The following is a 23,154-nucleotide window of genomic DNA, read 5'->3' as shown; positions in this document are numbered from 1 at the left end:
GGTGGCGCGGCACTACCAGCGCACGCAGCACACGCACGGCATCAGTGTCCAGACAGATAGCTTTCTTGGCTACTCGTCCACTCGGCGCCCTACCCGCTGCTTTTCTTTTAATTCCCGGACTAAATTGATTCGTCCCGCGGCCGGGCCGAGCCGAGCCCAGTCCGTCGTCGGCCGGCAGCAGACCGATTCCGAGAGTCGTTCTCGTCGCTCTGTCTCTCTCGCACCTGCAAGGGACGCCCCATGAGTGCGAGAGAGACAGAGCGACGAAAAAGGCTCTCGGAATGAGCCTGCGGTGGGTGCGGTTTCCTCGCGTCCCTTGTGCGAAAGAGTTGCACGGCAAATCGGGGGCGCAACAGCGCGGCTTGGCGGCGGGCAGCGTCGGCGCGTCCAGCGCGTCCAGCGTGACGAACGGCCACGCGCCCCGCGGACTCACTCCGAGGGTCGTTTCCGTCGCTCCGTCGCACTCGCACTCACGGGGCGTCCTTTATCGGTGCGAGAGAGACAGAGCGACGAAAACGACCCTCGGAGTCAGTCCGCTGGCCGCGCTCCAGGCCGGCCTTGCACTTGCACTTGCCGTAGTGGAGTGGGCCGGCCGGGCTGGCCGGGGTGGTCGTATCCGTGCAAACTAGTTCGCCTCAAGATTGAATGGAAGGCGAGATAAATGTTGGCCGCGGCGGCGGTGGCGGGCTGGCGGGCGCGGCGCAGCGGGTGCCAGTTATCAGAAACCCCGGCATAAACATGATGGAGCTGCGGAGCTGCAACTGGCTGCAGCCTGCAGGCCGAGTCCGCACAACGCTCGTTCGTCGCTCTGTCTCTCTCGCACTCGTGGGGCGGCACGGAGGGCCCGAAGGGGTGGGAGAGGGACAGAGCGACGGAATCAGTGTGCTGGGGCGGGCGGGCCAGGGCCGGGCCAGGGCCGGGCCAGGGCCTGCAGCGGAGCGTGGCCGTCGCGGTGCTGAAGCGCTAAGCCCAACAAGTGGACCCACTAGACCGGCCGCGGCCGGCCGGCCAGCGGGACGTCGTCCTGTCTCTGTCGCACTCGCATGGGCATGGGGCGCTCCATGGAGGTGAGAGAGAGAGACGGAGCGACGCGGAGTCAGTCTGCTATAGCCCTGCTGCCGGTCAGCTCCAATTAGCGGTGGTGGGGCTGGACGGACGGGACGGGACGGGACGACCGGGGCGCGTAGGAAACAGGAGATGGCCTGGTCCTGGCCGCCCCGCCCCGCCCCGCCCCGCGCAATTTGTCGCCGTGCAAACACGACGACGACAGTGGGTCAGCGTGTGAGGGAGGTTAGGCCCGGCGGCGCGGCGCCGACTGGCGAGCCCGCTCAACGTGCACGCATGCGTGCAGGCAGAGGGCTCGTCGCACGCGTTACAGTGTGGTCAGAAGGACCGAAAGCTACGAGGAATGTGCACGCGCGCGCCACACTCACACTCACACTCACACACACACACGCCCCTATCGCCGGGCTGCGTAACTGTTCTAGGAGATGCAATAAGCTCATAAAAGAAGTGTGACAAAAAAAAATCCGACCGGACCCTAATTACAGCAGCACAGTGGCGGCAAGGGCGGCGGTGGCGCGCCGGTGTACAAAAGGCCGCCGTGTGATTACACACACACACACACACACGCTGTGTGGACGAGAGGCGGGAAAGAGAGAGAGGAGGGGGGGGGGCATGACGGCGGGGAATGGCGATGGCGACTTGGACGCCCGAGCGGCACGACAGGGAAGTCCGAACGAATTCAAGCGGGCGGATGCGATACACCGCACAGTGGTCCAGAAAGACCGGCGCCAAACTCTAGACGCGTTTTGAGCTCCGGCATCGCTAAATGGGACTCGAATCGAACGTGTGACCCCACCAATGGATTCCTCGTTCGGAGAGCAACCCGTTGGTGGGGTCACGCCATCGGTTCGAGTCCCATTTAGCAACACGTCCGGAATTTCGACCGCCTCCACCGATCTTCTGGCCCACTGTGCAGCGCGAACAGCAAGGGCCATCCTTCAACGAAGTACTACAACCTCCGGCGGACAAACAGACCCAACAGTTCTGCCCCCTCCTCTTTTCTACTTCCTCTTCCACGGTTCGCGCGCTGTGCGCAGTCCGCGCCGTCCGCGCAGTCCGCCGCGGATCTGGTTGCGGGCTCTGCAAATTGCGCGTGCAGCCGGGGCGGCCGGGGCGGCGAGGCTGAAAACAAGCAGGCGGGGCGGGGCGGGGCGGGGCGGCCACTTTGTGGGTACCAGGCGAGGGCACCTGCAGGGGGAACCCATTCATAAACGAGTCCACCATCTAGCTGCGTGTGTGTGTGTGCGCGCGCGCACGAGTGCGTATATGTATGCATAAAATCAAATTGAATCCTCAAAACGCCCCGCATAAATACACGTGAACAACAAATAACGGCGACAACGACTTTCTGCGATTCTCTGCACACGCCGGACGACTTTTTCCAGAAAAGCTCCCGAGCCGTCGCCGTCGATACATCGAAATGGATGGCATCATCTCAATTTGTGCCCGCGCTTTCCGCAACAAGCGGAAAAGTAAAAAGAAACAAGCATCAACAAAGCAATGAGGGAAATCAGCGGCCGTTGGGCATAAGGGCGTAAGTCACATGGCAAACCCATTGAAAAAAGGTTCTTCTGTCCGATGACCACTCAAATGACGCAAGTAATGACATGCTGCATGCCTGGCCGGTGTTTGGCGACGTCACGCGCGACCAATGCCCGCTGGGCTGCGCCTTGGCTGCGCCTTGGCTGCGCGCACAGAGCACAGCGAACCGACCGCCAATTTTTCCACGCGGTCTTTGGTTTTCCTTTTCCTCGAAGAGGCGGGGCAGAGCGGTCCGTCGTGGCGCCGCGTCCGCCGCGCTCGGCACACGCACGCCCGCCGCCGACCCGGAGCACACCGGCACGCCGTCCTTCTTGGCGGTGTAGACGGCCACGACGGGCATGACGGGCACGTGGCTGCCGGGGATCATTACCTTCTGCGGGGCCGCGGGGGCGGCAGCGCGGCGGCGCCCGGTGCCCGACATCGCGGTGCTCGACGTCGCGGGGGCCGCGAAGCCCCCCAGAAGACCGATCCCGAGAGCCGTCCTCGTCGCTCTGTCTCTCTCGCTCCCAAACGGGACGCCCCTTGAGTGCGAGAGAGGCAGAGCGACGAGGACGACTCTCGGAATGAGTCTGCAGGCACGTGGCCGCCGCGTCCGCCGCGTCCGCACGTCGCGCCGATAGCGGCAATAGCGGCCCATCATGAACCGGCTGCAGGGCTGGAATTAAAAGCGGATCCCTCTCGCCCTCCTCCACGGCATCGGCCTGCATCGCCTCCGCCGGGACGATTACAGGCCACGGCGCACCGCGGCGCCGTCCAGCAGGCCAGCAAACTCACTCCGAGGGCCGTTTTCGTCGCCCTGTCTCTCTCGCGCCGATACGGGACGCCCCACGAGTGCGAGAGAGACGGAGCGACGAAAACGACTCTCGGAATCAGTCTGCAGACCCGCGTCGGGAGCCATTCCGCGCCTTTTCAAAAATAATGAGTGACTGACGGCGACGTGCACCGCGTCCCGGCGACCGGTGACTGACTCGACTGACCCGCAAAGCCAGGTTGCCAGCGACAACCACCACCAACTTGTTGTTGTTGTTTTTCGAGAAATTCGAATTACGAAAGAGAATGAAGGCGCGCCGTGGTGCCCCGGAAAATGGGTTTGCACTTTTACGGTGCAGCGGCGGGCCGACGGCAGGCCGGCCGTGCTTAGGGGTGGCGGGTGTGCGACCGCGCACCGCGCACCTACCGCGCACGGACCGCGACCTGGCCGTGGCGAGCCGCGCATACAAATTGGCGCATTATTTTAATGGCGGCGGCCGGCCGGCCAGCAGACTGATTCCGAGAGTCGTTTTCGCCGCCCTGTTTCTCTCGCACTCATGGGGCGTCCCGTGTGGGTGCGAGAGGGACAGGGCGACGAAAACGACTCTCGGAATGAGTGCGCAGGGCAGTGCAGGGCCTGTCAGGGCCAGGGCTGCCAACGCCGCGCGCAACGCCACCAGCCGCGCCCAGCGCCACCGTGCAAATGGCCAGCATCGATTGGCGAGGCAGGGGCACACACTTGGCGCCGCGTTCCGCGTTTTGGCGCCTTGCATGAATGGTACTCACCCTCCACGAGCGACGTCAGCAGGGTCACGTTGGCGGCCTTTCTCCGACCAGCGGGAAGATTCAGACCGATCTTGTCCAACCTCTCTCGTAGTAACCTGCCTCCATTCTTGGACTTGGCTCTGCAACAAGACACACACACAGACTCCATATCAATGACGCTCACACACACACACGCGCACACACACAAACGCTGCCGTTACGGTACAAGTGTGAGTCGGGGGCAAAGTGCAATGCGCGCGGCGGAGCATCGGGTCGTAATAGCCGTCAGCAGCAGAGCGATTCCGGCCGATTCCCTGTCTCTCTCGCACTCGCGGGCCGTACCCATATACCGTATGGGGGTGCGAGAGAGACAGCGCGACGAGGCACTGTTGGCTGCAAGGCGGGCGGCGCGGCACGGCGCGCATACACCCACAATCAGGGGGCCTAACCGTCATCAAAGTGCAAGCTCTGCAAGCGTGGCACGGCACGGCATGGCACTGCACTGCAAGGACTGCGAGGGGCCGGCCGGGCCGCCTCGACCGCAGCGAGCCAACAGAGCAGCGGGCCGACGACTCGCCCGCAATCTCTCGCTCCCGACACACACATACACACACACACACTGTCACACACACACACACACACTCGTACACCGCCAAATAATAATTGGAATTTATTGTCATAGTTGGTTTACGATCTGGCGAAAGCCATTAACCACTGTAAAGTTGTTGATACCCGGCCCGGTGGTGTGCGCGGTAGAATTTAATGGATCCTTTTTTTTTTTGCAGTGCAGCCGCGCGGAGCCGCGGCCGCGTCGTCGTCGCCGTCCTTAGGCCCGGCCATCGCGGCCGCAGCCCCCTCGGCCTGCTGGGCGTTTGGCTAGGCGCGGCTAGAGCGGAGCAGCGCGCAGGCAGGGCGTGCCGGCCGGCTCACGGTGCCAATTACAAGACCGGGACGCGCACGTGCGCACGTGCGCTCCAAAAGCGGAGGGGGGCGGCGGGAATCGAACCCGCCTCCCTACCGCCAATAGTGCCCCATTCCCGCGGAAAGCGCGCGCGCGGCGAGGCCCGCGCCAGTGAGTCATCTTCCGCGGAAACGCAGATAAAAGCTCGGCCGGCGAGACGTGCCCGCCGCGCACACACGCGGACCCTGCGAGCGTGTGAGTGTGTGTGCGAATGCCCCGATCGCGTCAACCCGAGGCGGAATAGGCAGGAATCCACGTGCCTCCGCACCGTGGGAAAAATGTGCGTGCGGCATCTCCCCGCGCGGTGGCGGAGGAGTTGCTGGATAGAAAGTGACAGGCTCACCCCCAGGACGCAACGCTTTGCTTCGGCTGGTGTGGTGAGTGCTGCAGACGGATTCCGAGAGTTGTTTTCGTCGCTCTGTCTCTCTCGCACCTGAACGGAGCGCTCAAGAGAGCGAGGGAGACAGGGCGGCGGAAATGACTCTCCCGGCGCGGGTGCCCAAAACTCTAGACGCGTTTTGAGCTCCAGAGTCCTATTTAGCGACTCCGGAGCTCAAAAAGCGTCAAGGATTTTGGCCGCCTGCGCCGAGACACGACTTAAAATGTCTAGCCCAGTGGTTCTCAACCTTAGGGTCGCGACCCCAAGCGGGGTCGCGAAATTTTTTTAAGGGGTCGCGGCGATGCTGGGGTCGTGTTTTAGGCCGATTTTAAGCAGCCACTGCGTCTGATCCGAGGCGGGCATTTTGCTCCCTCAACGGGCAATCGGTCTTTGGACCTTCCTTTAGCATGCCTTTGTTACGGAGTGCAATTATCAGTCTTAGTTTGGGAGCAGTATTGTCTCAAAGTTGGCCGAAACGCTCAGAAATGTCTATGAAAAATCGTGTTTTGGGCCGATTTTAAGCAGCCACTGCGTCTGATCCGAGGCGGGCATTTTGCTCCCTCAACGGGCAATTGGTCTTTGGACCTTCCTTTAGCATGCCTTTGTTACGGAGTGCGATTGTCAGTCTTAGTTTGGGAGCAGTATTGTCTCAAAGTCGATCAAAACGGTCGCAAGTGTCTTTGAAAAACCGTTGTGACTATTTTGGTCAACTTTGAGACAATACTGCTCCCAAACTAAGACTGATGATCGCACTCCGTAACAAAGGCATGCTAAAGGAAGGTCCAAAGACCAATTGCCCGTTGAGGGAGCAAAATGCCCGCCTCGGATCAGACGCTGTGGCTGCTTAAAATCGGCCCAAAACACGATTTTTCATAGACATTTCTGAGCGTTTCGGCCAACTTTGAGACAATACTGCTCCCAAACTAAGACTGATAATTGCACTCCGTAACAAAGGCATGCTAAAGGAAGGTCCAAAGACCAACTGCCCGTTGAGGGAGCAAAATGCCCGCCTCGGATCAGACGCAGTGGCTGCTTAAAATCGGCCCAAAACACGATTTTTCAAAGACACTGCTGACCGTTTCGGCCAACTTTGGGACAATACTGCTCCCAAACTAAGACTGATAATCGCACTCCGTAACAGAGGCATGCTAAAGGAAGGTCCAAAGACCAACTGCCCGTTGAGGGAGCAAAATGCCCGCCTCGGATCAGACGCTGTGGCTGCTTAAAATCAGTCCAAAACACGATTTTTCATAGACATTTCTGAGCGTTTTGGCCAACTTTGAGACAATACTGCTCCCAAACTAAGACTGATAATTGCACTCCGTAACAAAGGCATGCTAAAGGAAGGTCCAAAGACCAGTTGCCCGTTGAGGGAGCAAAATGCCCGCCTCGGATGAGACGCCGTGGCATGTTAAAGGAGGGGTCCCGTGGGGTCGCGAAATTTTTCCTGGGGGTCGCGGAAATTTTTGGCTTCAAATTTGGGGTCGCGAGCCGAGAAAGGTTGAGAACCGCTGGTCTAGCCGTGTGCGCCGAGCCGATCCAGTCTTCTGGGGCGGCCAAAGACGTCAGGCCGCCGGCGATGCTTGCGATGGCGATGCTTACCTGCGGAGGACGCCGCCGAGCAGGGACGCGTTGAGGCACTCGGGCGGGGACAGCCGCCGCTGCACCTCGCCGACGGTCACCTTGTACTTGGAGGTGGAGGAGAGCAGCGACAGGCGGCCGGGCACGGAGCAGAAGACATCCCCTGCGGACGAGGCGCCAGACATGAAGGAGCCCTTCTCGCTGTCGTGCCGTTTCATGCCTGACAACACAGCACGAGATGGTGTGTCAGGGCCGGTGTGGTCGCAAGCGCGCCGCAAGCAGGCGAGCAAAAGAATGGCTATGATTCTGCTGCTGCTGTCGGGCTGGCCGGAGCCGGATCACCCACACCAGGGGAACTGAGGCGAACCCACACTGTCGGCAGCCAAGAGGCTGTGACGGTGCGTCCCTCCTCCCTCTGAGCGCGCGTCCGACCCCGGCGCCCTTACGTGCGTCAACTGGCCACATCGGCTCATTGCAGTCAGCAAGTGGAGCGTTGCAGAAGGCAGAGGCATCAACGATCGCCCGACTACCGCCGGCTCCTGCCTGAGGCCAGAGGACCAGTGGAGGCGGCCAAAACCCGAGACGCGTTTTGAGCTCCAGAGTCGCTAAATAGGGCTCGAATCCAACGTGTGACCCCACCAATGGATTGCTCTCCGAACGAGGAATCCATTGGTGGGGTCACACGTTTGGTTCCAGTCCCATTAGAGATTCTGGAGCTCGACACGCGCGTCTAGAGTTTTGGCCGCCTCCACCGGCCCGGCCCACTGTGTGCAGCAAGGAGTCGGCGGGAGAGAGGCGTCAACAAAGCAGGATCCCCGAAAGGGATCCACCCGGGTCGGAGCCGGAGTCTTATTTTCGTCTTTACTTCGGCTTATTTGGTTTCCACATAGAGTCCGTTTGAAGCGCGGCAGAAGACAAGAGCAATGGTCATTCAAGGCGCGCGCAAGGGTTAAACGAGGCGAAACAAAGGTTGAGAGCAGGCGAAAAAAAGACGCTGCGCAAGCTTATCTTTTTCGTCTTGAAATTGTCTCTATCGCGTTTTGATTTAGGCTTGCGGAAGCCGAAAAGAAGGCAAAAAAAAGACGAAAAGAAGACTCGTACGAGCCCGGCAGAAGAGCCGAAAAAAAGACGAGATTGAGCGCCGCCGGCCTCCGGTCGGCAAAAGAGGTGGTGGGGGGCCAGCGACCGCACTGGCGAAAAGTAAACACAGCCTGCGCTTCGACGCAGCGTCGAACTATGAACCATGAGACTCGGAAATCGGTGCCGCAAGCCGCTGGGCCAGGGCGACTTGTTGGAGGTTGGGTGTCGTTGACGACAAACTCGACGGCTGTGTGGTGTGTCGGTTTAATATTATTTTACACTTCTTAATTTTTTGTATCGCCTTTACTGTTTGTGCTCTCTATCACCGTTTAGCGAAATCATACGCATTGAATAGATCGGACGATGAGTGAATGAATGGTATTGAACCGTCACACCACACAGCCGTCGAGTTTGTCGTCAACAGCCAGCCGCCGCGGCAGCGTGAGACAGGACTCAAGCTCAGACACCCAACCTCCAACAAGTCGCCCTGGCCCAGCGGCTTGCGGCACCGATTTTCGAGTCTCATGGTTCATAGTTCGACGCTGCGTCGAAGCGCAGGCTGTGTTTACTTTTCGCCAGTGCGGTCGCTGGCCCCCCACCACCTCTTTTGCCGACCGGAGGCCGGCGGCGCTCAATCTCGTCTTTTTTTCGGCTCTTCTGCCGGGCTCGTACGAGTCTTCTTTTCGTCTTTTTTTCGCCTTCTTTTCGGCTTCCGCAAGCCTAAATCAAAACGCGATAGAGACAATTTCAAGACGAAAAAGATAAGCTTGCGCAGCGTCTTTTTTTCGCCTGCTCTCAACCTTTGTTTCGCCTCGTTTAACCCTTGCGCGCGCCTTGAATGACCATTGCTCTTGTCTTCTGCCGCGCTTCAAACGGACTCTATGTGGAAACCAAATAAGCCGAAGAAAAGACGAAAATAAGACTCTGGCTCCGACCCGGGCACTTTGCACAAGCTTTATTACAGCTACCGCTAAAAGACTATCAATCTAATTCTAACGCGCCCAATCCCCCTTACAGAACGAGAAGTCCACAGAGAGGTTGCGAACAGGCTGATACTAGTATGCATCAGTGTGCCACGGTCCAACGCCAGTATGCCAGAGTATTTTGGTCGGACTTTTGGTCAACCTGCTGGTCTCCTCAGAGTATGCCTTGGGTTGACCAGTACGCCCCTAGTCCATCCAGTCCGCTCGTCAACCTGGTCAACCCCGCAGTGTCCCTTGGCGGACCAGTCGGACACTTCCCACACTCTTTGAACTTATGGAAGATGGCCACGATGGAGTTATTAGTCAAATATTAAGAGACAGCCACGTGGTTATGTACGTAAGTCGACCAATGCAAGGCAGATGGACGGGATGAAAAGAAAAATGCAAAATATATTTTAGTTAGCAACGAAATTTTTTGACTAAAATCAATGCAGGCCGCTGCCCAGAACATATCGGCACCGAACTTATTGGGTGCAAGTCCAAGCTCGTCCAAGCTTGAAATACACTACGAGAATACAGTGGGTGTAGGCACAAACACTTATCATTCGCCATACAGCTTGCCTGGGCGCAAAACAGCGCACAAAAGACAAGAGTCAGCTAGGCGCAAGCGAAGATACAGACCGCTCCGCGTCATTCCGTTGAGCAGAGATGAGCCGTGGTGTAACGGATAAGGTGTCGGGTCACCAAGCCGAAAGTGTGAGTTCAACTCTCGCTTCTGTTCGTTTTTTCGACCGACCGATTCAACCCGGTCGGACTAGTATCAACCCGTTCCGAGGTTGAATTCAGTCCCAAATATGAAACCTTTTCAACCCGTTCAACCCCTTGGTCAACCTGTCGGACTCAGTCCCTTCAGTAAGCCGTCAGTCCACCCACCAGTCCCTCATGAGTCCATCCCAGCAGCCCGAATCAGGACTTCTCGTTCTGTAAGGGCCCCACACTGGAAAGGTCGCGGAGGTGTCCATGACCCCCGTCTGTCTGTCTGTCCGCCCGTCTTCCGTCTGTCCCACGATGCGCGCGGTCGACGACGCGACACACAAAACACGACGATCTGTCGAACACTCAATTAGGAGGGGAATTTATGCTTCGCGGGGCTTTATCGTCGCGACCGTGAAGCACTGCGAAGTCGCGGGGCAAAAACGGGCGGAGGCAGCGCGGCGCGCGCAGCGTCTCGTCGCCCTGTCTCTCTCGCACCTGTGAGGAACCATACGGAACGCCCCATGAGTGCGAGAGAGACAGAAGCGACGACAGCGGTTTTCGGGCAGTGCTTTTGCAGTGCGCAGCCTGGGAGCGGACAAGGCCCCCGTCGTCGGTGCACTGGAAAGCAGCGCTCCCTTCGGTTCGAACGATTTCCGGCCGGCCACACACTCTAACCCTCTAACCTCATCCCCACTGCCATCGTCCGTCCATTCGACCCCCAACTCTCCGGGTCTGATTTTCTGATGTGGTGCACTGCCGCGGCCAGCCCACGCGCCGAGGGAGTAAGGGAGGGGGAGGGGGAGGCTCGCAATATAGCGTCCGGCTGCCCGCTAGCCAATAATTCCATCCAACTTGGGCGCGTCTTATTATTTTACTATTATTTTATTATTATTATTTTTTTTGCCCGCATTCTTCCTGTCTGCGGATCCAGCAGCGGCGGATTTTCGTCGGACTCGGGCCGGATCGGGGCAGCAGGGGGTCGAAAGCGAAATATTAGACATAACTGCTCCACCCGGCTGCCCGGCTCTGGCGGCACTGGCCGGCGCGGCGGCGAGGGGCGAACCAAGGAACTCGGCTGCGCTGGACACGGGGACGGCACAACGGCACGACGCAGATTAAACCGGGGACCATTATGACTGGATTCCGACTTCCCGATTAAATAAATATTTGGGCCGCGCGAAACGCTCCTCCTCCTCGTCGTCCTCGTCGACTCCTTGGAGGAGGCACGGAAGGAAGCGGGCCGTGCCCCAGGGCGCCGTCGAGGCACGTTCCCGCTCGGCTCCACGCTCGCAGGGACGCAGCTAGACAGCTAGACGCAGCTCCAGGCACGTTCACGGAGACACCCCGGGGCCTAGAGTCTTACGGGGGCCCAGCCAGCCGGCAGCCCGCCACGCTGCTGGGGCGGGGCTGCGTCGCACAGTGGGCCAGAAGACCGGAGCCAGCGGTCAAAGACGCGTTTTGAGCTCCGGAGTCGCTACGCAGGATTCTTCGTTTGGTAAACAATCCATAGCGGGGTCATGCTGGGATCACACGTTCGGTTCGAGTCCCATCGAAGGATACTGGAGCACACGTCCGGGACTTTGACCGCCTCCACCGATCTTCTGGCCCACTGTGCGTCGCCGAATCCAGGGTGGGGGCGGGGCGGCACAGTCAGCCCACTGGGTCATGTCCTCAGCGCTGCAGTGCTCCGCAGGGACGACAACAAGCACAGGCTAATCGAGGACGCCGTCATGAGGGCCTCGACGCGCTGCTGCAGCGGCCCGGTGCCGCCGTCGCCGAGGGGAGGCCGCCATGCCCCGGGGGCACGCCGTCGACGACCCGCACGGCGACCCGCACGGCCTCCGCGGGGTGCTGGGGTACAGGACGGACGCGGGGAAGAGAGAGCGAGCGAGCGAGCGAGAGAGAGAGAGAGAGAGAGAGAGAGAGAGAGAGAGAGAGAGAGAGAGAGAGAGAGAGAGAGAGAGAGAGAGAGAGCGCTAATGGCCTGATGTGATTCGTGGAGAGGGGGCAGGGGGTGCCCACACACGAGGGCAAGCAGGACACGCAGGCAGGCAGGGCGGCACGGCACGGCACGGCGCGCACTTTAAACGGAGCGAACCTTAACACGTAAGGGGTGGAGATTTGTGGCCCCAGGCTACTCCGGCCCGCCCCCCTCCCCCTCCCTTTCTCCTCCCCGCTTTTTTCCCCCCGCGCCACCATCCGAGCAACCCTTGTCGTCAGCCCGTATGGCTACCCCATTGAATTTCATTCGCGTCTGCCGAGTGCACTCTTTAAAGTGCGACTGTTATTATTTTACTGCCGTCCGGGTGACTACCTTTGTGTGCAGTAGGCGAGCCAGGCAGGCTGCTGCTGCACTGCAGCAGGGGAGGGGACCGCGAACCGGTATCATGCTGCGCGTTGCCGGCGTTGCCGCGCGCATCCCGCCCCCTCGCCCGAGAGCAAGATGGCGGACAGCGCGACAGTTAACTTCGGTGCAGCATGGCGGGGTGAGGGAAGGAGGGGGTCATTCAGTCAGTATAAAGACAAGTAAAAAAAATAATCAAGTAAAACAAAGTTAAAATTAAAAAACCAAAAATTTTGCGCATTGCTTGCGATAACTTCAATAAAAATTAGTCGTCCGAAAATGGGTCCGGCGGGGGAGCCGCGCCCGAGGCCGTGCGGCCGTGCCGCCCTGTTTTCCCTTCCGGATGATGGAGGGCCTAGCAGCGGACCGGGAGGTCCCTCTGGCCTCTCCCTCGCACTCGAGGGAGGCGCGGACAGGCCGCCAGGCCGCCACGGGTGCGAGGGAGACAGACAGACCGACGGCCGGTCCCCCGCCGAGGCGTCGCGACGCCGAATCGGAGCCGAGCGCGGCCGGGCGCGAGCGAGCGAGCGAGAGGGCAAAGGGTTATATTGGCAGAAACGAGCAGCCGAGCAGTCATCACGGAATGGAATTATCGCAGCCCTCTGGCTGAGTTGGCCGAATCAAAAGACATCAGCGGGGTTTAAGATGGAGACGGCCCGGGGCATGCCCTGGGCAGGCAGGCAGGCAGGCAGGCTGGCAGGCCCGAGGCTCCGCTAATTAACAAACATTCAATTTGGCGCCCCGCCTCCAGCTGCACTCGCGCGGCCAAGAGGACATGACATTCGTGAATCTCGACAGCGAACGGAGACAACAATCAAACGGGGGCCAGAAAAACGACATCCAAGGGATTTGGACTAAAAATGAACGGGCTGCGTCAATTTTCGACGATTCGAAAGAATTAACACATCGACTTTTCTTTGATTCAATGACACTATTTTCTAGGTGCGAGTGCTCCCAATTGTTCCGATGCTCCACTTTGATGTCGTTTGGAACCGCGTCAGTGTCCTATGGTTTCCGCTCATTCTGCCCACATTCCGCGCTAGGGACGAAAATTAGACCACGGCACACCTTGCAGTGCAGGCTACCCGAGCCGAGAGTCTCGTTTCGTTTCCCTGGCCAACAAGCCTACGCGCGTGATCGACATCCCCCAGCACTACTTCTCCAAATCCGCCAGAGAGGCGGCGCAATTTGTCTATGACATTCCTCGCCTCCCCAATCGAAGTCTATTTGGCCTGCTCGCTATTTGCATATGAAAGCGAGCGCGCGGACGGACGGACAGACAGATCGACAGACAGACAGACACGGGGTAATGAGCGGCGCATTGTCCACGTCTCAACTTCTCATTAGACTTACTTTTCAATAGTGGAAGGTCCCCGATGAAGGCTCCGCCGTCCTCGACGTTGGTATTCTGCAACGAGATGAGCGCACAATCATCAGAAAAAGAGGAAAGGAAAGGGAAAAAGAAGGCGAACTGCGGCCTGCCGAGCGATTCAGAAGTGTCGTTCCGTCGCTCTGTCGCACTCACGAGGCTCTCCATAAGGGTGCGAGAGAGACAGAGCGACAAAGCGATCTTCTCAATCGCTCGGCTGGGCCGGCAATAAGAATCGAACCTCCGCCACCGCACCCTCGGCCGGGCTGCAATATCATAACCCGGCGGCGCCTCTGTGTGTGTGTGCGCGTGTGTGTGTGTGTGCGCGCGCGGGTCTGGGCCGAAAGGGCAGGCGCGCGCTTCGATACAACATCGATACATCGTTTTGGCAGCCGCGTCTTCTGCTCGGCTGGGCAGGCTGGACCGACGCAGTCTGGCCGCTCACTCCAATTAGCCAAGTGATATTACTTTTATCGGCCCGAACTCGGGGCGGCCGGCGGCCAGGTTGGCGAGGAGGGGGGGGGGGGGGGGGCACCGCCGGAGGACTGTGTGCATTGTGGCCCGCGAACTAATCACTCAAAGTGGCCGTGCCGTGTCCTACTCCACTCGGGATTCTCTGCTCCCCGGACCGACCGGCCGACCGCGGGGCCACTTTGCAGCGAGTGTGGGGGTATGAAAGGGGCAGGCACGCCGTCGTCACGAGGCACGCCGTCGTCGCGAAGGCAGGCACGCCGTCGAGCGAAAGGGGAGGCGGCGCCGGGAAGCGAACGCGGGCTCCGCCAAAGCGCCGCCGCCGCCCTCGCCCCCTTCCCCATTGTGGCGGCGCGGCGCGGGCCTTGCCGATAACGCCGACGACCAGGTCTCGGGAATCACGACCAGCTTGGCGATAAAGCAGCAGAATCCAACTGTGCGCCGCCACCGCCACGTCGGCGTCGTGCACCGCGTTCGGTGCCGCTCTCTTCCCGGCCGTCCGGGGCGACGCGAGGCGCGCGTGGCTTTTGGGGCTGCACCGCAAGGTGTGCGCCGCCTTGCCGCCGCGCTGCCCCGGGGGATGCCCCCGGCGATAAGCCCTTTGGCAGGATATGTGCCGGTCCATCCGGGCCGGGCCCCGGCCTCGCCCGCCGCGCCCCATCCAGGACATAAAGCACACGACCCTCGCTGTGCACGGCGGCACGGCGCGCCAAGGTGAGGGAATAGCGATTTATGCTGCATTTTTCGCCACGTTTTTGAGCATTCCCATCGTAAGGGAGGGCTGGCACCGGCAGGGGTCACACACACACACACACACGCACACACAATGAGAGCTAAGCTGAGGTAACACTACACGCAAATAAAACAGAAACAAAAAGGGGCGCCCCGCAGGGCGCAGCGCGCACAACAGTGCCAAACTTTTCACTCATGAATGAGAGGTGGAAATTCAGTCGACAAAAAAAAAAATATCGAGCACACCAAGTCGGATTTCCGGATTCGAGTGCATATTTTGGAATCCGGGCGAGTCCGGGCCGCGCAGGCGTGTCATGCAGTGTGCCGAGGTGCACCCTTAACAAGCCTGCTCCTCGCCCCGCCTTTGTAGCGGTATTAGCGCGGGTAATACGCCACCCGAGCCGGCCCGCACCCTCCGCACCCCTCTCCCTCCCTCCCCCTCCCTCCCTCCCTCCCCCCTCCACCTCCCTCGCTCCCTCTCCCTTCCTCCGGCCACGCAATAATATACCAAAGTATATTTTTTCTGTGCATATAATAGGCACTTCAATGTGCGCACAAAAAGCTGCATGTGTCTCTGCTGGATCTGCAACCTGAGCGTGTTCGTATGTGTGATCGTCGCGCGGCGTACAGTCCGCCACCGAAAGACGGCTCCAAAAGCGGCACATATCGTGGAAACTGGCACAGCACGGCCCACGAATTTAGAAAATTAAATCAAAAATTCACTCACGAAATAAGATTGGGACGGAAGAAATTATTCTTTGAATGTTTTTTGTACAACGGTATCGCGTTTTGTTTTAAAGGTCCAGCCTTAAAGTTTAATACTAAAACCGAACGAAACGAGAGCACTGAAATAAACACAAACGAAAAACACTTTCAAAAGAAATACAGGAAATTTTGCGGTGCTCCTTGCATGACACCCCAAGCGGGCGGCGCGAAGTACTTCCCTGCGCGCCTGTACCCCGACACGACATATGATTGTCATTATTGTTATTAGCGGAGGAAGTGCATTGTGCGCGGTGTTTGCCGCACGCCCCCCAAACACCCCCCAAACACGGCCACAATGCAGGGCATGCAGGGCATGCAGAGGGCGACGACGGCCTCCCCCGTCCCGCCCTGTCCCCCGCCACCCCGCGGAGGAGGAGGATGGCAACGGGAAGGACCACCGCCAATACTCAGATTCGCAGTGTGGCGCGGGAAATGCGCAGAAACGCCTCGTTTTCCCTAAGTAGCCCACGGCCGCTTTTGTGTCGATGTGTGTGTGTGTGTGACTTGTGCAGCCCGGAAACAATAACAGCGGAGAAACAGCGACGACGACGCGATCGTGACGGCGAGGCTGACGGCGAGGTGGACGGCGAGGTGTGAGGCCGCTGCGAGCGCGGAGCAGCAGGCGGAGAGCCCCAGCCAGCAGAAGCAGAGGAGAGCGGAGCTACTTGGCACGTCTCTCTGCTCCCTTAATTACTTCTAATAACTCTTTCTTGCTCCTTTTCGCGTGACAATGGCCTGGCTCGACGCACACGAGAGAGAGAGAGAGAGAGAGAGAGAGAGAGAGAGAGAGAGAGAGAGAGAGAGAGAGAGAGAGAGAGAGAGAGAGAGAGAGAGAGAGAGAGAGCACACACAGCAGTAAGGAATGGCAGAGCTGCGCCAAGTCAAACCGTTCCGATTCCGCGGCCCCGTTCGCCCCGTTGTCCCGCAGGAACCCCCGGCAGGGTCCCGCAGGACACGCGCTGTCCCATTAGGCAGGCAGCGATCCCCCCGCGCCGCTCCGCCGCTCACATGACGGTGCGTTCATATACCACTCACTGCACAACTCTTTCATTTTTTTTCCCCCCCCCCCTTTCTTTTCATTTCTTTTTCCAGCCGCGGTGCCTGCAGTAGTCCTCTCCGGACCGCCGCGGGCGATAGGCTAGTCTTTTTCTATTAATTCGGTTTTGCTAATGCGCGATTTGATTGATCGCCAAGCCCCCCCGTAAGGGCAACACGCGCTGGATTCAGGAACATGTGTGCGGTGCCGCGGGGCACTACCGTCCCGGAGTCCTGGAGGCTCCAGGTGTAATCCTGCAGTGCAGTCCTGGAGCCTCGAACATGCTGCGGTCAGTTCTACGCGCTGAGAAACACCAGCTGCACGGTATACGCTCCAGTCATACCTCAGGACAGTCCTGGCGGTTCCAGCTAAACTTCAGGCCAGTCCTGGAGGCTCCAGGCAAACTTAAGGCCAGTCCTGGAGGCTCCAAGCAAACTTAAGGCCAGTCCTGGAGGCTCCAGGCAAACTTAAGGCCAGTCCTGGAGGCTCCAGGCAAACTTAAGGCCAGTCCTGGAGGCTCCAGGCAAACTTAAGGCCAGTCCTGGAGGATACAGGCAAACTTAAGGCCAGTCCTGGAGGATACAGGCAAACTTAAGGCCACTTCTGAAGGCTCCAGGCAAACTTAAGGCCACTTCTGAAGGCTCCAGGCAAACTTCAGACCAGTCCTAGATGCCCCAGCCAAACTCCAGGCCAGTCCTGGAGGCGGCCCTGCGTCCTTGCCAGCCTCGCCACAGCTCCCGGGCGATGCGAGGCGCGAGGCGCAGCGACTCGAGCACCTCGCCAGGTTATTAATCTCGACAGTAACAATAACGGCCGAGGCGGGGGCCGTCCCTAAGCGCGCGCGAGAAACAACACGGGCGATAAATTGGCCCTCCATGCCGAGAGGGGCTGTCACACTGTCACTGGGAGGAGAAAACCGCGGCGACAAAACGGCGTGGCGAAAGCAGGAAAACGCGGCACGGCACGGCGCGTCAAGGAGCAGATGCGATTACGGCCAATAAAACACGCGGGGCACAACGCGACTCCAGCCGAACGATTCCCTCGTCGCTGTGTCTCTCTCGCACGCCCGCGGAACGCCCCACGAGTGCGACAGAGACGAAACGAGAACAGGAACAGCCTGCCGGGCCGGAGAAGCTGGCGGAGCCGCCCGGCTTGCGGCGGCGTCAGACAGGACTGCACGGTGGGACGTCCCCGTCGGGGTCGGGAAATGGAGGAAAAGCGCGGGAAGGCGTCGTCGGCGTCCTGGCGGGGCGTCCTGGCGGAGCGAGGCGCCAAGGGGGGTAATTAATGGCGGGAAAGCCCTAAGGGCCGCGAGGGCGCCGAGGGCCGCGACACCCTATTCACGTGTCGATCCACCCAGCCACGGCCCAGCCGGCTGCAGCCACTCGGCCACACAATCGGACAATCGGGCAGCTCGGTGGTCTTGATCACCGCGAGCCGCGCCGTGCCGCGCCGCGCCGCCGCTTGTTCGCCTGGACATGCAAATCCCGGGCATTCCTTCAGACCGCCGGGAGCAGGCGGCGAAGGGCGGCGGCGTGAAGGGCGGCAAATGAGGAAGGAGCGGCCCTTATGACCTTATGGCGCCGGGACGCACCGCGCCGAGGCGGAGTCCCCCGAGCTCCCCGCCGTGGACGTCGCGGACGTGACGCCGGCGCCCCGCGGCCAGCTATGCGCCGCCGCCTCGGCCGCCTCGGCCGCCGTGCGATTCTAACGTCAGCGGCGGCAATTTGAGAGCTCGGCTTGTCGCCCTTCTCGGCCTGGTGGCGGTGCCGGCTGCCGCTGTGCCGCAGCGCGAGCCCAGGGTGACACATTGCCGCCGCCGGGTTCCGAAGCCCTGCTGTCTCGTCTCTCTCGCATTCGTGGGGCGTCCCCGGGCGTCCCGCAGGAGTGCAAGAGAGACAGATAAATCCCCCACTCGCGGCCGCCGCGCTTCTCCGGGGGCCGCCGCGGCGCTGCTGCTGCGCTCCGCGCCTCGACATGTGCTCGACAATGCGTGGCCACAAGAAGCAGGCCGTGATAGAGTCGCGGCACCGCGGCCATCTCTCATTACTCAGCAGACTGATTCCGAGTCGTTTTCGACGCCGTCTCTCTCGCGCTCATGGGGCGTCCCGTGTAGGTGCGAGCGAGACAGAGCGACAAAAACGACTCCCGGAATCAGGCCGCGGCTGGGCTGTAAATCAAGTCCCGAGTGACGGCGTGCTGCCACACTGCCTGCAGCGCCTGCAGCGGCGCTCCCGAGCCCTCCGCGCGCGTCGTGGTCGTCGTGGTCGTCGTGGTCAAGCAGGCGCCACGCCACACGCCGGCCGGCGGCGCGCGCCAAAACAACCGGCACGCGTATTGAAAAATTTTTCATCGGGCGAAACTAATTTCCTTTCCTTCGGCCGGAGCGCAGCGGCAGCAGCGGCCTACCGGTCGGTCGGCCTCCGCGGGGGAAGGGGGAGGGGGAACATGGCTCAGTTCAGGGAGCCGATAATTAAGGACCCGAAGTGCAGCATCATGATTCATTAAGGTGTCGATAATCCAAGATGGCCGGCCTGCCCTGGCCTGTGTCGGCAGTGTAGGCCCGCGCCAGCCCGCGCCCGGGCGTGGCGGCAGGCGGCGGCAGCCACACGGTAGTCCACCACGCCCCGCCACGCCGCCAGGCCGCCTTGTTGCTGCCCAGCGTGTGGCCACACTGTGGCGGGCCAAAGACCGGCAGCTCGGCCTGCTTGACCTGCCGCAGGCCGCGGCACCCGAGTCTACTCCGCGGCAGCGAGCCGCCAGGCCCAGGCCGCCAGGCGCGAGGAAGATGATGCGGAGCTACGCGGCGCCGCGCGTCGGGTCCGTGTGGTCCGAGACCGAGGGTCCGAGATCGAGGGGCAGAGGAACAACAGCCCTCCCCTTCACTTCACTTCTCCTTTCTCTGGCGGCCGTCGTAAACCAGAGTGGCTGGCTGACAGCGGGCCGATGTCGGAGGGGCGTTACGTCGCTCTGTCTCTCTCGCACGCCGAAGGGCCGCTCCATGAGAGCGACAGAGACAGTCCTTCGGAATCAGTATCCAGGGCGCCGCTTGTCAGATTGCACTCCGCGAACACCGCGCCCCATGGCAGACTCCTCACAAAGAAATACGTACTACTGTGGAAAACACTCACCCCATCGTAGACGACGGCCTCCTTGAGCACCTCCTGGATCTGCCTCTGGATGGAGAAGGTGTTGCACTGGGCCATCATGTTGTTGGTGGAGACCTGGTTGTCGTCGCTGCCCAGCGAGCCGTGCAGGCCGATGTCCTGCTCCAGGGGGTGCGCCACCATGAGGTCGCCGCGCCGGCTCACGCTGTAGTCGCGCGACCGCGGCGGCTCGTAGGGGAAGGAGGCGTGCATGTTGGTCTGGAACGACAAGCAAACAGGGTGCGTCAGCATCGGGCCACAACAAGGATGATACGGTCATCATTCTTCCAACTGGCTAATTTCAGCCCCGCGCGGTTCGTACTTTTTAGCAGAGCTTTCCAAGCCTCCTGGCCCAGGCCGCAGTAGACTGACTCCGAGAGGCGTTTTCGTCGCTCTGTCTCTCTCGCACCTACACGGGACGCCCCATGAGTGCGAGAGAGGCAGCGACGAATACGACGCTCGGAATCAGTCTACGGCGCGCGCGCCCTGCCAGGCGGGGCGTGCTGGAGAGCCGGCTCCAGGGGCTCCAGGGGCTCCAGGGACTCCAGCGGATGCGTGTCCGCGTTCTCTATTATTGTGGGCTGCCGAAAAGGCAACGGCGCGGCGTCGCGGGGCGTGTCGCTGCGACGCCGTGGACGTCGTCGTGGACGCCGTCGTGGACCGCCGCACCACCAAGCTGACACACTTCGCGGCGTAGCGCGACGCGGAGAGGATCAGCTCGAGTGAGTGGATCTAGCCGCCCGCACACGCACACGTGCACACACACACACACACACACACACATAAATACACGCCCGCGCGTTTTACTGTGCCGTCTCCACGGCAAGTCCAGTCTACTCTGGCTGTTGCCGCGCCCCCTTTGCCAGTGGAGGCGGAGGATTTTCCAGTGGAGCATCCTCGCCAAAAAAGAACGCAAAACAAACAACGCCTGCACTGGAAAAGCGATTGCAGGAAATGGGCACGCGGATACCTAACCAAAGGACGGTTCCGACGCCCGTGCCGCGGCGCGTCGCCGACCTGGAGGAGGGCCTGCACGGCCTGCACGGCCTGCACGTTGCTCGTCACGCTGTCTCTCTCGCACCCGTGCGGGACGCCCTGTGAGTGCGAGAGAGACGTTCCGGAATGAGCCACTGGAAGCTGAAAGGGCGTAACAGCCGCAGGAGCGGCCGAGGCGAGGCGCTGGACCTCGGCAGGCACTCGGGCCGTCGTGACGAGCCTGCAGACTGATTCCGAGAGTCGTTTTCGTCGCTCTGTCTCTCTCGCACCTGTCCGAGACGACCGGTGAGTGCGAGGGAGGCAGAGCGACGGAAAGGTCTCTCGGAATCAGTCTGCAGGCAAGGCGGGCCAGGCGGGCCGCACAGACGCCTCGCCCTGGAATTAAAAGCCGCGAAGCCGCGCACGGCGTTCGGAATGTAATGAGTTGGGACGCGTGTGGGCCCCGCGGAGGGGCGGGGCGGGGTGGGGCGGGGCAGCGCAGCGCGCCTCAAGGGGGCGAGGGAAGTCCTCGCACAGTCCCTTGTCCTGAGACTTCTAAAAAGTAATCCCCCCCCTTCCTTCATATTTACCCCCTCTTTGCCCGGCTGCCTGTCGTCGTCTTGGTCGTTTTTTTCCAATTCTGATTATCCCCGAGCCTCCGCGTCGCTCCGCGTCGTGGTCCCGGCCGTCCCGGGGAGCTCGGCCAGGCTCCGCGCGCCAACAAGGCAATGAAGTGCCAATTTGACGACCGTCGATGATACACCTCGTAAATCCGTGACACTTGTCATTACGTTACCCGCGGGCCGGGCCGGCCGGGCCCCACACGGCCCCACAGGTCGAGGGGGCTGCGGGCCCCAGTGGGGGCCCCAGTGGGGGGCTGGGACCGCGCAGTCGCGCAGTGCATTCCCCTGCCTCTGCCTTCGCGACACTTCAATCATCGGGTCGTTTTCGACGACACTGGGATAGCATTGCCTGCCAGTGCGTTGCCTTGGCGTTGCCTTGGCGTTGCCTGCAGCCTGCCCCGACGGTAACAAACAGCCGGCAACGACCGCCGCGCCGCACCTCCACTGGGGCTCAGGGTTCGAATCCCGCGGCGCGCATGCTTTTCGTGCTCGTCCCCAGTCGGTTCCGCCGACCGGCGCACAGTGAGCCAGAAGACCGGTGGAGGCGGACAAAACTCTAGATGCAAGCACCACACCGTCGAGGAGTCAGCGCGCGGGGCGGCACGGTCACGTGGTGCAGTCGAGTGCTAGCGCAAGTACACCGTACACGGCCCGATATTGCCGCCAAAGCCTCCGTCTCGCCAGCTGGCTGCCAACTATTTGAGACACTTTAGCGATGCGCGCGAGCAGCGCGAGCGACGGGAGCAGCTGTGTGGCCAAGGAGGAGGTCCCGGAGGAGGGTGCGGCGGGGCGGGGCGGGGCGGGGCGGGGCGCGGAGGGAGCGGCGTGCGGTATGGGCGCCTCGGCGTCATAACGCGACCAAGTGAAGGAAGGAAGGGGTGCGTGCATTCCGAGCAGGCCGGGCAGGCCGGGCAGGCCGACGGGGAGGGCAGGGCAAGTTTGCGACAAGTTTGCTGTGCCGCCGCCCCGCCCCGCCCCGCCGTCCTCTGTCCCACAGACGCCCCGCCGACGCCCTGCCGGGCATACTTCAGGCAGGGAAATCAGCTGATCCTCCACGGCCCCGCCCCGCCCCACAGTGTGGCCGCACACTCGATAAAAAGAAAAGACAAAGCGAAACGTGCCGTCCTGCTCTGATTTGTGGTCGTCCTGAATGAACGCCAGCGACGCGAGCGGGGCAATGCTTTATTTGACAGCATTATTATCGCGCATGCGCCTCGGCCGCCGTCGCTCCGTCTCTCTCGCACCGCCGCGACGCGCCGCGAGTGCGAGAGAAACGGAACGACGAAAGCGGTTCGGAGCCCGCCGCGCCGACCGCGACGGTCCTATTTGCAGGCGTGATTACAAGAGGACGCGCGAGTGCGAGAGGGGCCGTCCTATTCGCAGGCGAGTGCGAGAGGGACAGGACAGAACGACGGTCCTATCCGCAGGCGTGCGTGAGAGCGAGAGGGACAGCGACGGTCCTATTTGCAGGCGTGATTACAAGAGGACGCGGCCCGCGTCACGCGCGTGCGTGTAATTGCATCCTGCCCGCTATCGATCACCGCACTTCGATTACCGGCCCCATTCGATACCTCGACGCGCGGCAGCGGCAGGCCTCCCGGTAGATCATCTGGATCATCTGCATGTCGGTGTCCGCGGCCAGCTCGGCCAGCAAGCAGCCTGGCCGGCCGGGCCACGCCACGCCGCATTCCAGCCTCCTCCATTCATTCACTCGGGCCCGTCCGTACTCCCGCGTAAAACGCCTCTTGCCGTTTTCACCCCCCTCCCCTTTTTCTGATGAGGTGCGCCTCAATTTACGACGGGGCAATAATTAATGCCGGGCGATCACAACAAAAAGGAGAACCGGTGTTCGAGAAACGCCTCCAGCGCGGGGACCGCGCAAATCCCGGAC

General features: G+C 61.0%; 1 protein-coding gene across 1 annotated transcript in view; it reads right to left on the bottom strand.

The window, feature by feature from the left end:
- Nucleotides 1–23,154, bottom strand: part of LOC117646296 (transcription factor AP-2-epsilon) — a 42,995-nt gene that overhangs the window by 2,984 nt on the left and 16,857 nt on the right. Inside the window, exons 4-7 of the mRNA XM_034387156.1 lie at nucleotides 19,651–19,884; nucleotides 13,500–13,554; nucleotides 7,065–7,263; nucleotides 4,144–4,262 (exon numbers count right to left, since the gene is read on the bottom strand). Coding sequence (XP_034243047.1) covers nucleotides 4,144–4,262; nucleotides 7,065–7,263; nucleotides 13,500–13,554; nucleotides 19,651–19,884 — 607 coding nt within the window. The remainder of the gene's footprint in view (nucleotides 1–4,143; nucleotides 4,263–7,064; nucleotides 7,264–13,499; nucleotides 13,555–19,650; nucleotides 19,885–23,154) is intronic.

This window comes from Thrips palmi, unplaced genomic scaffold (assembly GCF_012932325.1).
Source record: "Thrips palmi isolate BJ-2018 unplaced genomic scaffold, TpBJ-2018v1 HiC_scaffold_19, whole genome shotgun sequence".
Taxonomy (NCBI): domain Eukaryota; kingdom Metazoa; phylum Arthropoda; class Insecta; order Thysanoptera; family Thripidae; genus Thrips; species Thrips palmi.
This window is presented reverse-complemented; position numbering and strand designations above follow the sequence as displayed.